Below are 15,461 nucleotides of genomic sequence, written 5' to 3' on the forward strand. Positions count from 1 at the left end.
TCTTACTCAGAAAGCTTGTTCTTCCAGTTGCCCTTAGTAGATTAACAAAAACATTGCCATCTGTTCTTAGCTCCTGAGTTGTAACTTGAAATGACGCTGGTCACAAAATGGCGTCTTGCAGATTCTTGTTTCTAAAATGGAGTATAGCTGCCACTTGCAAGATGGCGTCGTGCACGCTTCAATTTTAAACTGATCTTGTCTCAGCCAATTATTCAGCTTCGACAGGATCAATAATCTGTCTATTTTAGGGATGGCCTTCGAAGGGAGCCATCGAATTGTTGCATCATTGCTGCCATAGGAACATGCCTTGCCATAGCATGTAGCCATTGCCTGCTAACCATTTGATGGTTTATCCATCGATGGTATGCTAGTGTACGTACAGAGAGGACAGCTGAAGCTTGTGCATGCTTCGGACAATCCTTCCTGGTGTATATAATAGGAGTGATATCAGCAGCCATGGGAAAGAGGCATGCAATCCCGGCATATACTGTAACGGGAAAACCATCTCCATTGGATTGGAATAATAGATGGTTGTCAACCATCGGGTTCCAATGACCATCCCTAATCTATTTATTAATTGAGTCCATTAGCAAACATATTGCACTGGCGATATTGGGATGATAATCAGCGGTTTCAGCCAGGACCAATGGGCATATTTCATGTAAATAAGATATTGCCTGCAAGTAGTAGCAATGTGTTCTTTTAGCAAACGTAGAAGTTAGGAAGTAAGAGTGACATACATACAGTATGTTCAGCATTCAGGGGTCCATTCATCATCCCTTAGTGGCCCATTACACATGCGGAAATGCTATTTAAGGTAACGGGTCATTCATCATCAGGGGTCCGAATGGACCACCTGATACTCAGTAGTTCGCCTGGGAGAACAAACGCCATTTTCAGATGGCGCTTGTTGTCTGGGTGCCCCGCTCCTTCCCAGTGGAAGGAGTTTCCGGGATGCATAGAGGGATCTGTGTGGATTGCTCCGTTGTCTCCTCACAGCCTCCCCAGCGGCTTTGTGCATGCAGAACCACAGGTCACACATGCGCAGAAGCCGGCGATAGGACAGGTAAGTAACGCTGCAACAGCATACTTGTCGATTTTCTGGCTGCTCCTTCCGGGACAAGGGGGAGTGGCCAGGTGGGCGACTGCCATTTGTGGGCGTGACAGGGGTGGGGTCATGTGATTGCATAATTTCCCCCGCCCCCGCTACACTATGCCGATAATACAGGCATTGTGGAACAGGGGGCGGCTCCAAAGTGAATCGCATCACTCGCCCCCTCCGCTGCGGGGGTTTAACTATTAATCGCGAGGGAAAGGGGGGGTCGGGGGATCGGCGGCTGCCAGGAGGTTTGCCTGCCTTTCCGGGGGGCCGGGAGCTGCAACCGATTTTCGAGAGGTTCCTGGCAAAATTGGGAGAGTAGGCAAGCCTGTGCTACAGTAGTAGCAGACAGTGTTACTGATCGCAGGGACAGCTGCCGCGGCCCCCCGATGACGAATAGACCCCCTAAGGGTCCCGGTGATAAGGCTGGTAGACCAGAAGCTGGTAGACCCCTGATGATGGCTATAATCAGCCTTTTTCCAATGTGTCCAGGAGTGAGGTGAGAATTGTAGAGGGTTAAATAAAAAACTCTCCAAACAAACATATAAAAATATCATATTTGCATCTGCTCAGCTGGACCAGGCACCATTTGTGGAGCACAGATTGGTGTAACGCGGTGTGAGTCTGTGTACAAAGGCAACTGTATCTGAATGTGGTTTTTTTTATTGTTATCTGAAGGTATCAGCACGATGACTCTGAATCATTGGAAGACGCGATAATGTTTGCAGTAACAGATGGAATTAGCTCTGTAGAAGGGGAGCTGAGGGTTCAGGTGAGACATTACCAAACTCAACCACAGAAATTAAAACTGATGAAGGAGTTTGGTCACCTTGTTTAGGAGGAGATTTATTAAACCTTTTAAAGAGGCCAAGTGGGAGCATTACCCATAGCAACCATCTATAGGCCATGGGCAACTCCTGCACTTGTCATCTTTAGGGAATGTGGTAAATCTCCCTCTTATAATAGAAACAAGCTCATACGTACTGTAGGCAGACAGCGGAGCAGACGTTCCTCCCCCAGGAGACCGCCTTGGCTTTCAGCTCTGGAGGATGTGGTCAGGCCATAGCACTTCAATAGAGCCCTATGTATCCTCTTCAGAACCCTTATCAATCTGGTGAACTGGTGTCAGGGAACTGTGGGGTTTCTTGAGAGATCCCCTTGTTATGCTATACATCAGGGTATGGTTGATTAACACCTTTAAGGGCTCTATTTATTAACATTATTTATACTAAAATAAAGTGAAAAAGGGTGTTTTCACACCCTTTTCACATTATTTTAGTATCACCTAAAGTTACTAAAGGGCAATTGGAGTAGAATTCGTAAAATTCTACTCCAAGCCCTAATTATCACATATTTTTAGTAATCAGATTGCATTTCCCATAATTGTAATGGGAAATGTGATCTGGCCAAAGTTACTAAAAATAAAATGGGAAAAAATACCGGGGAAAGCCCTCTGATAATAACGCCACCTGGAGGTGGCGTTATCCAGGGTCTCCCCCGATTACCGGACTTCTGCTCTGCTCTAACAGGTAGAGCAGAGCCCGGAGCCGGCCCCAGTGATCAGCTGTGTGGTCTAAACAGACCGCAAGGTGATTAATGTAAAAAAAAATTGTAAAAAAAAAAAGCTTACCCGAGTCCAGCTACCAGAGATCGGGGCTCCGGTGATGTCCTCCCTCTGGTCAGCTGGTCTCCCATCCTGCACTGAGGCCCAGTCATCACCTGACCGGATCCCAGTGCAGGATGGGATGTTAACTGACCGAAGCCACGGAGGACATCACCGGAACACCGATCACCGGAGGTAAGTGTAATTAAGGGGGGGGGTCGTGATCACGGGGGCGGGGCTTAGCGGTGGCCGGTCGGCGCATGTGCGGGCAAATGTCACAGTATTTTTTGAGAAAATACCGTGATAAGTGTGTGGATGGGATTCGCAGGGACAGAGCTTTATCACAAGCTCTGTCACTGCAAGGGAATTTTAGTAAATCCCTGTGAGAATGGCTGAATTCGCAATGTGAATTCAGTCGGTAATATCACACTACAATCTGCATTCCCAATGCGGATTGTAGTAAATAGAGCCCTATGGGGCCTATTCATTAAACCTAAAAATTCTCTAGAGATAATTAGGTTTAGAACTCGCATGGAGTTCTACCTAATTATAGGTGGAATTCATCATTCCACCTCTCCATAAGTATCTATTCCGTAAAGCTGTCATTTTTGCGATGACAGCTTTTCGGGAAATAGATACTTTTCCCTGCCTACACTACCTTATCGCATCTGGAAACAGTGCTGCGCATGCGCTGTTACATCTGTAAAACCAGCGCATGCGCAGCACTGCCTACAGATGCGTTAAGTTTGTGTACCCCCCCTGACCCCCTCCGCTCACCTCCCCCCCCCCCCGACTTACCTGTCCGCGCAGCAGCCTCCAGCTCCGTCCTGCTGGTCTGTCATGTGGTTTCCCAGCAGACCACATGACAGATTAGAAAAAGAAAAAAAACTTTTTTTTTTTTCTAAACTTTCTTGTGCTCTGCTGGGGAGTACACATGTCCGACCAGCCTCCGGAGCCTGAGGACGGAGCAGAGCGCCGGAGGGACTCGTCGGGGGACCTGTACACGCGGATACAGGTAAGTCGATTCTGCTATTCGCCACCTCACAGTGGCGAATAGTAACTGCATCAAATTCCGAAAATTCATAATTTTCGGAATTTGATGAATACCACAATTTCCACATCCCCATACTAATGTACTAATGTATGGGGAGTGTGGAAATTAATGCAGGGAAACTTAGCAAGGAGATATCTGTGATATCTCCTGTGCTACGTCTGTTCATGAATACCAAAATAACGTTATTTAAGGAAAATGTCCTTAAAAACGTTATTTTAGTGTTGATGAATAGGCCCCAATGTCTGAAATGTAAAAAAAAGCTATTCAGACTTAGGAGCCTATTCATCAACACTAAAATAACGGTTTTAATGACATTTTCCTTAATTACCGTTATTTTAGTATTCATTAACACACTTAACACAGGAGATATCACTGATATCTCTTGGTTAAGTCTGTCTGCGTTAATTTCCACACTCCCCATACATTAGTACATTAATATGGGGATGTAGAAAATTATACTATTCATCAAATTCCCAAAATTATGTATTTTTCGGGAATGTGATGGTGTTACTATACGCCACTCCCGCATATAGTGGGTTACACTTACCTGCTGTCAGTGTGAGCAAGTCCTCCTTGGCTCCCTCCGTCGCTCCCTGTCCCTCCTCTGGCTCCGGCTGCTGCTCCGTGTGTTCTCCCGGCAGAACACAGTAAAGTTTACAAAATAAAATAAAATTCTTTTCCTCTTCAGCAGAAGGTCGGGGTCCACGGCTGCAGCCTGTGACAGGTGGCCAGCTAGGTGGGGGAGGGGAGCAGAGGGATGGATTGGGGGGGACACAATTACCGCAATTGTAATCAGTATTGCACATGCACCGCTTTTGTGAACGTAACAGCGCATGTGCAGCACTGATTACAGCTGCGGTAAGGTAGGACTAGGCAGAGAAAAGTATCTGTTGCCCGAAAAGCTGTCATCGCAAAAGTGACAGCTTTTCGGAATAGATAGTTATGGAGAGGAGGAATGATGAATTCCTCCGGTAATTAGGTAGAACTCCATGCCAGTTCTAAACCTAATTACCTCCATCGAGTTTTTTAGTTATGATGAATAGGCCCCCTAGTACTTTATAATGACACATCAGCTTTTTCCATTTTTGCTGAGTGGGAGCTGCCATTTGGGTCATATTGGACGCAGCCTCCAGACAGGTCATACACCTCATGGAGACCTATAATTATCCAAAGTCAGATGTAAACCCCTACAGGTGCCAACACAAACAATGCCACAAAAAGAAAGAAAAGACTTTGGGGCGGGATGTACTAGCACTAAAATGCGGTCACGAGTTTGAAAACTTCAGTTTTTAGAGGTTTGACCACATTTCCCACATGTACCAGCTAGGTAATGCCATTTATAGATGGTGTTACTGACAGAGGGCCTGATTCAGAGCCGCTCGTAAGCGGCCGCTCGTTCGTTCCTACCGATGTTCGCACAACTGCGCATGCGTACGGATTTTAATACGCATGCGCGAACCAGTCAGTGCGGACGAAAATCGTGTGCTCGTTAAATACCGAATGCCTGCTATTTTGAGTGACAGGAGGAGGCGTATGTGGGTGGTAACAGGGGAAGGTGCTTGAAAACGGGGAGTGGAGATCAGAACGCAGGCATGCTTAAAGGTCAAAACGGGCGTTTTAAGGGTGTGCATAATTAATACAGCAGCGTCACTGACCACGTCACTGGGTTATTTTATAGTCAGAACTGCTCGCATGATTGTGGTAGGAAAAACCAACCACAAGAATAGCGAGCAGTTCATACGCTGGTCGATGTACTTGATTAATCTAATAAATAGCGGAGATGACGTAGGATGTGAGCGGCCAGGGGGCGTTTTTTTTTCAAAATTACGTTCGCATGTTTTGTTAGCTCGTTTAAACATAGAGGCGTGAACAGACCGCAAAGAGCGAACGGTTCATTTAAATAGCCACCCCTTTTTCTGAACGAGTGAGCGCAAATAGCGTCCGGCTCTGAATCAGGCCCAGAAGCCCTTGGGCTACCTTTTCGCAATATTCCAGTGAGGGATCCAAGAGTGGCATCCTCCCTTGTCCGCTGTGGCTTGCGCATGCACAGAAAGACTCCCTGATCATAAACCCGGAGGTCCTGTCAACGCAGACGACAGCTCTTTTAGGGAGCACTGTGATTTGCCATTTTAATCACAATTGTACATTATTACTTAATCATGAGCATGATCCAGCGCTTTGTACTCGTATATCAATTTCTCTAAAACTCTAAAAAGCTCATAGATCATACTTGTCAACTCTCTTGGAAGATGTGGGAGACTCATAGTCCCCAGCACCCTGAGATGAGTGGGCGTGCGTGTGGGTGGATCTTCCGCAGTCTGGGCCTGATTCAGAGCCGCTCGTAAGCGGCTGCTCGTTCGCTCCGAGCGATGTTCGCACAACTGCGCAGGCGTATGGGTTGTAATGCGCATGCGCCAACCAGTCATTGCAGTCGGAAATCGAGCGCTCGCAAAATAGCGAGTGCCTGCTAATTTGAGTGACAGGATGAGGCGTTTGTGGGTGGTAACAGGGGAAGGTGCTTGAAAACGGGGAGTGTAGATCCGAACGCAGGCGTGCCAAACGGTCAAAACGGGCGTTTTAAGGGTGTGCATAATTAACAAAGCAGCGTCAGCGACCACGTCACTTGGTTGTCTCTTAGCCTGAACTGCTCGCATGATTGCGGTAGGATAAACCTACCACAAGCACTGCGAGCAGTTCAGACGCCTTTCGATGTACTCGATTAATCAAATAAATAGCGGAGATGACGTATGATGCGAGCGGCCAGGGGGCGTCTTTACAAAATAGCGAGCGCATGTTTCGTTCGCTCGCTCAGACATAGAGGCGTCAATTTAAATAGCCGGCCCCTTTTTCTGACCGAGCGAGCGCAAATAGCGTCCGGCTCTGAATCAGGAAGTGGGCAGCATGAGGAAATGATACCAGGTTTGTATGGAGGAGGCGGGGCTAAATTATGCAAATCGGGTAATTTTAGTCCCACCCCTTAATCACAGATCCGTGATTCGCGGTATTTTGACACAACGGCCGTGAGAGCCTGGCCCCACCCCCCAAATTAACCACTTGCATCTCCGGCCCGGGTTTCTCCCAGAGATGAGCAACTAAAAGTAGGTACTGTATGTCATAAATAGGTTAAATGATATGGGACAGGTATGGTGAGGCGTTGTATTGATGAGAAAGAGATGGGCACTAAGGAGCTCATTCAGACCCGGTCGCTAAGTGGCGCTCGCTCTGAGTGATTTTCACCGGTCTGCGCATGCGTATAATTCGCAGTGCGCGTGCGCAAGCCAGTCTTTGCGTTCGGATAATGGGCGCTCGTAAGCCACTATCAGGTCGCTACTTTGAGTGACAGATAGTGCCGTTTGTGGGCGGTAACAGGGGGAGGTGCTTGTGAACGGGGGAGTGGTGCTGCGAATGCCTGGTTGTTAAAAGGGAGTTTTATGGGTGTGCATAATTTCCATGGAGGCGGCATTGTACACGTCACTTTGTTGAATTTTATCCAGCAGTGATCACAGTGCTTGCGGCGGGGTAGGGTCTACCTCAAGGGCTACGAGTAGCTCCGATGGCTCTCGATGTTACCGATTTTTCATACACTTCCCGGAGATGACGTGTGCTACGAGGGGAAAGAGGGCGTCTTTAGACACCAGCGTGCGCTCGCTCGCAAAGACATAGAGGCCGTCCTTACACTACACAGTGCGATCGTGGATTTTGCATACCCAGCCTCTTTTGGAAGTGAGCTATCGCGCCTTAGCGACCGGGTCTGAATCAGGTCTTAAATGTGTTATTTATACTATATTATAAATTTGTCTAAAAAACATGAAAAATCACTTACATACCTGTACATTTTTCTGTTCCGATGTGAGCGATTTTCAAGGCGCGAATTCGCACTTCCAAACTCCCGCCAAATGGTATCGGACCCTAAAGCTGGGTACACCCACGGGTCGTTAGCGACATCGCCCGTCGGCGCTGCAGCAGGGCTGACGGGGGAAGTTGCTAACTGTGTCATGCTGCAGATGCAGCATGACACGTAGCTTCCCCCCGTCGTACCTGGCAACGGCAAGTGTGTATGCACTTGCCGCATGCAGGGTCCCGTCGCCGGGGATGACGTGCTGGGTACACGTCGTATAGTGTGTATCCAGCTTTAGACATCTGCTTTTTATCACTGTTTGCAAGATATTTTCTTGGAAGTTTCATTTTTAACTTCTACCTGACTTGACTCAGAGAATGACCCTCCATTTGTTGTTCTTGTTTGATCAATAGATTACCCCTGTCAATGATGAGCCCCCATCCTTACGTGTTGGCCTGACATCCAGCCTGGTGTGCCCAGAGGGTGGTCACATCTACATAACTGCTGAGAACCTCTACGCAACCGACCCAGACAGCGATGACGCCAAACTCATCTACACGATTGCCCGCATTCCCCTGTACGGCATGATACAAAGGCAGGGTGTCCTGGTTGAAAAATTCACCCAGCTTGATGTCACTCAGGGGTTAATCTCCTACATCCATACAGGTAAAATGTTGTATACTTTACTTTATACTAGCTGCAGTACTCGGGGTTGCCTGGGTTTAAATCTTCAAGTTATTAAGTTTTAAAGTTCCAAATCCATCCAGTGAAAGGCAAAGAACAGGCTCCCTGGGTCGATGTTCTGCCTGGCACACTCCGCCGTGAGGTCCGACCGAGCCCCAACCACTCAAGTTAGGCATGCCAGACCAGTTGCCACCCCTCTGTGAAGTTTTCATCCAAATCCATTCAGTGGAAGGCCCAGAGAAAGGTCCCCGGGTCAAAATTCTGCCCAGCATCTCCAGCCCCCGGGTCAAAGGTCTGCCCAGCTTACACCAACGGGAGGTCCAACCGTGGACCTCAACCCCCCTAGTATGTCTCCTGGGATCCAGTGTTACCACTCTGTGAAGTTTTCGTCCAAATCCATCCAGTGGAATGGAATCTGTATTATATCTCGTCGGATGTCATCCCAGCGGATGTAATACCGACACCGGAAGCTAGAAAGGACCAGATCCAGACAGGGTAAGTATCTAATCTATCCCTAACCTTCCCCCCTCCCCCCTAACCCTCCCTTAGGGGTGCCTAACCCTAACCTTCCCCCCGTGAATAACCCTAATCTACCCCTAGGGGTGCCTAAACCTAAACCCCCCTCCCTGCACTCTAACCCTAACCCTCCCGGGGGGGTGCCTGAACCTAACCTCCCCCTGGGGTTGCCTAACCCTAACCCCCCCCTTCCCCAAGCCTAACCATAACCCTCCCGTGGGGGTGCCTAACCCTAAGTCCCCCCCAGGAGCCCCTAACCTAACCCTCACGCCTCGCAGCTGTCCGCTGATGCTGCCCGGCTTACCTTCTTTCGGTATGCCGGGCATCGGTCTCGCAGCGTAGGGCTAATGATAGGCGTCAGGATTTTCGACGCCTATCATTAGTACCTTGCCAGGATATGACAGTCGGGAAGCCGGCGGTCAGCATTTCAACTGTCGGCTTCCTGACTGCATACCAGTGGGGCTCCCCAGGTCAAAGTTCTGCCCAGTGTACACCAGCGGGAGATCCGACTGGGACCTTAACCCCCTTAAAACTTGGCCAGGATTCAACTGGACCACCTCGCGTTGGTTTCATCCCAATCGGTGCAGGGGTGTCCGAATGCGTAACCAGACAGACAGACAGACAAACAGACCGATTAATGTTATATATAAGACTGCAATATTATATAGTGTCTCATTGCATCCTGCCTTCCAGTCTTTCCGCACTTGGCAGGACAATCACGATTTTGGATAACTTGACGTTTGTGCCGATTGGCTTCGGTTTTGGAGGATTTGCACGCCATGAAGGCACGTGTCTCCACCACATGCGGCACAAAGCATCACATTTTTCGGAATGAATGGCCATGCCTACTTAGGGTGTGGTTATGCCCCCAGTGTGTCAAGACGACAGACCTAATGTGTCGCAATGACGGGTCCATTTAGAGACCTTCGATATTCAGAGACATCTTGTAATGAATCTTTTGCTCTTGCTGGCCCTGATATTCTCAGGTTGAAAATGAAAGAACATTTAGTGAATAATGTGAATAGGGCTGCAATCGGGACTGTGCCAAAGGGGCGGAGTCGCTCAGGGCGCACATTTAAAGAATTAATGCTGGCCGGCTATAATGAACATTTATTTCAGTGCCCTAGTGGGCTATTATATTATTGAGGATAATATCAATTCCTTATGTGTGAAGAGACTGGTGCTCCATTTATGGGCGGTATTCAATTAGTTTTGCACCCGCTATAAAGTTCCGCCTGCCGGATGTTTTGCCTACATCGCGTCTTTTGGCCGCGGCAACTTATTGTGCGCGTCCCCGCCATTTGTTGTATTCAATTCCAAAAGACGCAAAAACGGCAATATGCGAAGTCAGAACAGGTGGAAAGTGGTGTCAGAATCGGGGAAATCAGCCTGAACCCCCCAAAAAGATGCAGAAACATTGGGGATCAATGTAGTAGTGCCCGATTAGCCCTAATAAAACTGTGTGGGGGACTTAAGTTGGTACAATTGTCTCTCATCAGCGTCTTTGCACAAGTGGTGAAGAATGGCATAAAGCAGTATTTTTGGGAGAAAATAAGTAGTCCTGGCAAATTTGGGGTACCTGAAAATGGGTGCAGGCATCAGATTGTGTCCTTTCCTTAGCATTCCCTCAGTAACAAGTCACGGCTATACAGTATGTACTTAAGATCTATTGGTCATGTGTCTGATTTTATTTTGTGGTGGGCGGGGTGTGAGTAGTTTGCAGCCATTTTGCCAAGAACCAATCATCCTTTTCTAACATCATAAATAAACATCTTCTTTGGCATCAGAGGCTGTCAGAGGTCATGCAGCCAATATGTCAATATGGACACCATAATGTCAACATTTAGAATTGCGACATGGACAGAATATAGGCAAATGGCGACATTCACAATGTTGACATAAAATCGACATTTACATAATGTCGACAGCTCATATTAGTGTTAAGCTCCTGTTAGGGTTAGGCTGCCATTAGAGTTAGGGTTAGGCTTCGGTTGTTAGGTTGCGGTTATTGTTAGGCTGCCGTTAGGGCTAAGGTAAGGCTGCGGTTAGGGTACAGTTAGGTTGCGGTTAGTGGGCCTGATTCACTACGGATCGCAATACTGCATACGCACAAAGTTCAACTGTGATAGCAAGCGAATCCACTGCGATCGCAATGCAAACTCAGCACCACATATGGACGTCCACTTTACCATACGCACATCTGTAATACTTAGCAGAATAGCGAAACAATCGGTACAATCGAGTACCATCGCAGCCTCACGCTCACTTGCACAAGCCCTGACCTTGCTCAGAAATTGCTAACAGCCATGCACGCTATGAGACCTCACACTGCGTATGGCTTCGCAGTGGATAATTTATGTATGCCCCTGAAATGGCGTGCAAACGCAGTGGCACGCCTGCGCTTCTCCAACCACCCCCCACCCCATCACCACCCACAAACGGCACTTTCTGTCAATCACTCTGCGATGGGTCTGCATAGCCACTGCGAAATAATCGTCCGATTGCGTGCAAATTCTCAGATGCGTACGGTAGTGAATCAGGCCCATTGTTATGCTTCGGTTAGGGTTAGGCTGCCGTTAGTGATAAGGTTAGGCCTTAAACTCACAAAAAATGCTATGTCAACATTTTGGCAATGTCGACATTATGTACCACACCCTATCAGAGACTGATGTTCCAAAATATTGTTCCTCAAATAATTTTCCACTTAAAGTGTTTCTTCAGTCTCTGAAACAGCCCAGCAGATGCTACAAACGTGAAGAGATTATTTGGAGGACAGTATAATGACCTAAAATATTCGTAGCATAGAATACCATTCTGTAACTTGGTCCTGGAGTCTTAGGGCCTGATTCAGAGCCGCTCGTAAGCGGCCGCTCGTTCGCTCCGAGCGATGTTCGCACATCTGCGCAAGCATATGGGTCGACTCGTAATGCGCATGCGCCAACCAGTCATTACGGTCGGAAATCGTGCGCTCGCAAAATAGCGAGTGCCTGCTAATTTGAGTGACAGGATGAGGCGTTTGTGGGTGGTAACAGGGGAAGGTGCTTGAAAACGGGGAGTGGAGATCCGAACGCAGGCGTGCCAAACGGTCAAAACGGGCGTTTTAAGGGTGTGCATAATAATTAACAAAGCAGCGTCATCGGCCACGTCACTTGGTTGTCTCTTAGCCTGAACTGTTCGCATGATTGCGGTAGGAAAATCCTACCACAAGCACTGCGAGCAGTTCAGACGCCTTTCGATGTACTCGATTAATCCAATAAATAGCGGAGATGACGTAGGATGCGAGCGGCCAGGGGGCGTCTTTACAAAATAGCGAGCGCATGTTTCGTTCGCTGGCTCAGATATAGAGGCGTCAACAGACCGCAAAGAGCGAGCGCTCAATTTAAATAGCGTCCGGCTCTGAATCAGGCCCTTAATTCCTATCCAGTTCTAAGCAAAATACAATTATAAATCAGTGAGTGTTCATTACAACGTGCAAAGCCGTTCTGGATAACTGGGGAGTCTGACGGACATCCAGGGTCTGCTTATACCTGTCACCATTCCTGTGTACTTATCCTGTTTTCCTGCTCTGTAAGGAGGCGAGATCGGAGCCCATCCATGCATGGATACAGTTACGCTGATAGTCTCAGACGAGGAACCCTCCTCGGCCGACACCTGTTGTGTTGATGGACCTCTTCCCCCTCCAATTCCACTTCACACCAGCCTTCCTGTCTACGATCTGAATATCACCCTTAGACCCATCGATAATCAGCTGCCTGTCATAAACATTGGTAAGTATAGTGTGACTAACAAGGCTGTAACTCCACCCAGAAGCTATTTGAGTGCAAGTTAATTAAGCATCCATCACAATCACATTACGGATGAGTGTGACTTACCATATGCTACAGGGATATAAGCGGCTAAAAATACCACCGAGAGCTGCAAGTGACAGCGAGACAGTGCACAGACTGCTTCACCTATTCATTTGGCTAATGCGGCTTTCTGAGAAGCATGTTACAAGGTTATATACAGCATTATGTATTATACAGGGCAACATGTTATTCTCCAGCTGCTGCAGAACCTGAAGTCTCAGCCTATCCTGCCAGCTTTTATTTGAGCCACGTCTATGTTTTAAATAATTAATAATTGATCACATTTATATTTTACTTCACATCCCCCCTCAAATAAGGACTAATGTGGTGGTCCCACAGCAGGGACTTCTGCAGTTTGGGAAAACTCATCCAATGCTTTTTCTACTCCCACTGACAACTAGAAAAAGGGGAGGGGTCACACCACACTGACAACTAGGAGAAGAGGAGGGATCAGGCCACAATAACAACTAGGAGAAGGGGAGGGACCATGCCACAATGGCAACTAGGAAAATGGGAGGGATCCGGCCACACTGACAACTAGGAAAAGGGGAGGGATCAGGCCACGCTGACAGCTAGGAACAGGGGAGGGATCAGGCCACACAGACAACTAGGAGAAGGGGAGGGATCAAGACACGTTGATAACAAGAAGAAAGGAAGGGTTCAAGTCACCCTGACAACTAAAATGAGGGGATGGTGCAGGAAACACTGACAACTAGAAAAAAGCAGGGATCAAGCACCACTGAAAACTAAAAGAAGGGGAGGGATCAAGCACTCTGACAACTTGAAGAAGTGGAGGGGGAGGGGTTAAAGACACGTTGACAACTAAAAGAAAGTTTAAACTGATCCTGTTTTTCTTCTCCAGAACAGATTAATATTGGGTGACAGGGGAATGTTCCCCACATCCTGCAATGAAATCTGTTTAGGTGGCGCAGAGATTGATATTAGTAGCTGTGGACCAATTACCACCTCTGTCGTAGTGCTAAAAGAACACGACTATGGTGGCGTGGCGAGAATGTCCTTACATGAATGCGCATTTCTTTGGAACATTGTATCCAAGAAAACAGAATCTTGTTTTTACATTATTTACAGAATACTGCACGTTTCAGCCAGGAACATCAGATATTATGAAGGGAGAGGGAGTTATTGTATATAATTATATTATATATTATTTAATATTCACAGGTGAAATATTCGTTGTTGACGAGGGCTCTTCCTCAGTTATCTCCATAAACCATATGAACGCCTCTGATGCTGACACTTTGGCTGAGGATTTAATCTTTGTCATGGAGACACAGCCGCAATACGGTTACATAGAGAGCACCATGCCTATGGCTGGATCGGAGAAGGCCACTTCTGAGATTAAAATCAGTAAGTTACCTCCTGTGTATAACGGGGAGGCAGCAGCCGACAGTACGTCACTTATTTGGTTGTTCAGAAGGTATCGATCTTTAAACTTAAACTTTGGTATATTTTTATCATAATAATTTAAAGCAGTTTACTATCGTAAGGAGAGCGCTGCAGAGCATTGCTCTGTCCATGTGCCACATTGATACTTCGTGAATGCCCACTGCTGTGCATCTTTAGATGCCACCATCGGTCGAACCAGGGAAACTTGCCCCATGCTAGATGCAGACTCTCCGTTAAAGTATGACCTCCAATATGTTAGCGACTGAGCAGCTGAGTTCGCAACCAGCTCAGTGATGCTCCCGCAAACCTCCCATAACACGCCCATATGACGGTGCATCAATGTGCGTCTGAATAGTCACCTCCTAGTCTCTGCCCAGGACGCCCATAGTGGCTGCGGTCTGTTTAATGAAAGCTGTGTTTCATGATGTAACTAAGAACATTTGAATGATGTTAAAAGAATCGCAATTTATATGTCAGACATTAGGTATCACACACAATTTAGATATGTGTAATGTGAATTGTAATAGGTCCATCTGTAGCTATAGAGACAAAGATGAGACCACGATGAAGACAGGGTTGGACTGGCCTACAGGAGTACAGGGGAAATCCCCAGTGGGTTCCACTGCCTCTGGGCCCACCTCCATCCTCTAAGTGTCAGGTTGCTCTACTAGATGGTCATTTACCTGCTGGAGCAAGACCACTGATCAGCATGAGGGCTTGGTTCCCTCTATAGAAACGACACCAAGATTTGCCTAATGGTGAGCCAAGCATCTGTGATGGCTGGACACACCCCTTCTGGTGGAAGACCACGCCCCTTAAGCATGGGCCCTGGTGGGGCCTTCATGTCCCCTTCCAACACTGCGTGAAGATACATTACAAAACAAATATATATAAAAAATGTATTAATGACAGATGTATTAGTGCAGAGCGACTGTGATGATTTATTGTGTGTCTGCGTATTCATGTCCAGGTTCCTTCAGTTTATGGAATGTCAGCTCCAGGTATATCCGCTACGTCCAGTCACATCATGAGCGCATTGAGCCCACGGCTGATTTCTTCATGGTCTCGGTTACGGATTCCATTCATAAATCTATGACCGTGCCGCTCTACATTATTATCAAACCCACAAACGATGAACCGCCTCAGCTCCACATTGCAAATATAACGGTAAAACTCATTTTCAATTTCTATCAATTGATATTTTTTCATATTGCAACTTACATTTTGCAGCTGCCAATTTCTCTGTTTCCTGCTTAAACTGCAACATAGACATTGTGCAGAAATATAAGGTGCTGATGGGATTAGTATGATTTACCGCCGGACCTAAGTTTGGCGGTTCAAATCCCGACGCCTGAAGACCGGCAGTGAAGATCCTGACAAGGTAAGTAAATTAACTATTTCTAACCCTCTCA

The 15,461-nt window shown here is 47.2% G+C and overlaps 1 protein-coding gene across 1 annotated transcript in view; it reads left to right on the top strand.

Moving 5' to 3' along the window:
* LOC148505705 (FRAS1-related extracellular matrix protein 1-like) overlaps window positions 1–15,461 on the top strand; it is a 244,847-nt gene that overhangs the window by 85,281 nt on the left and 144,105 nt on the right. Inside the window, exons 15-19 of the mRNA XM_088447872.1 lie at window positions 1,778–1,871; window positions 8,008–8,260; window positions 12,367–12,561; window positions 13,825–14,010; window positions 15,020–15,216. Of these exons, the coding sequence (XP_088303998.1) occupies window positions 1,778–1,871; window positions 8,008–8,260; window positions 12,367–12,561; window positions 13,825–14,010; window positions 15,020–15,216 (925 nt within the window). The remainder of the gene's footprint in view (window positions 1–1,777; window positions 1,872–8,007; window positions 8,261–12,366; window positions 12,562–13,824; window positions 14,011–15,019; window positions 15,217–15,461) is intronic.

The sequence above is a fragment of the Taudactylus pleione genome, unplaced genomic scaffold (assembly GCF_031769625.1).
Source record: "Taudactylus pleione unplaced genomic scaffold, aTauple2 ptg000442l, whole genome shotgun sequence".
Classification (NCBI taxonomy): Eukaryota; Metazoa; Chordata; class Amphibia; order Anura; family Myobatrachidae; genus Taudactylus; species Taudactylus pleione.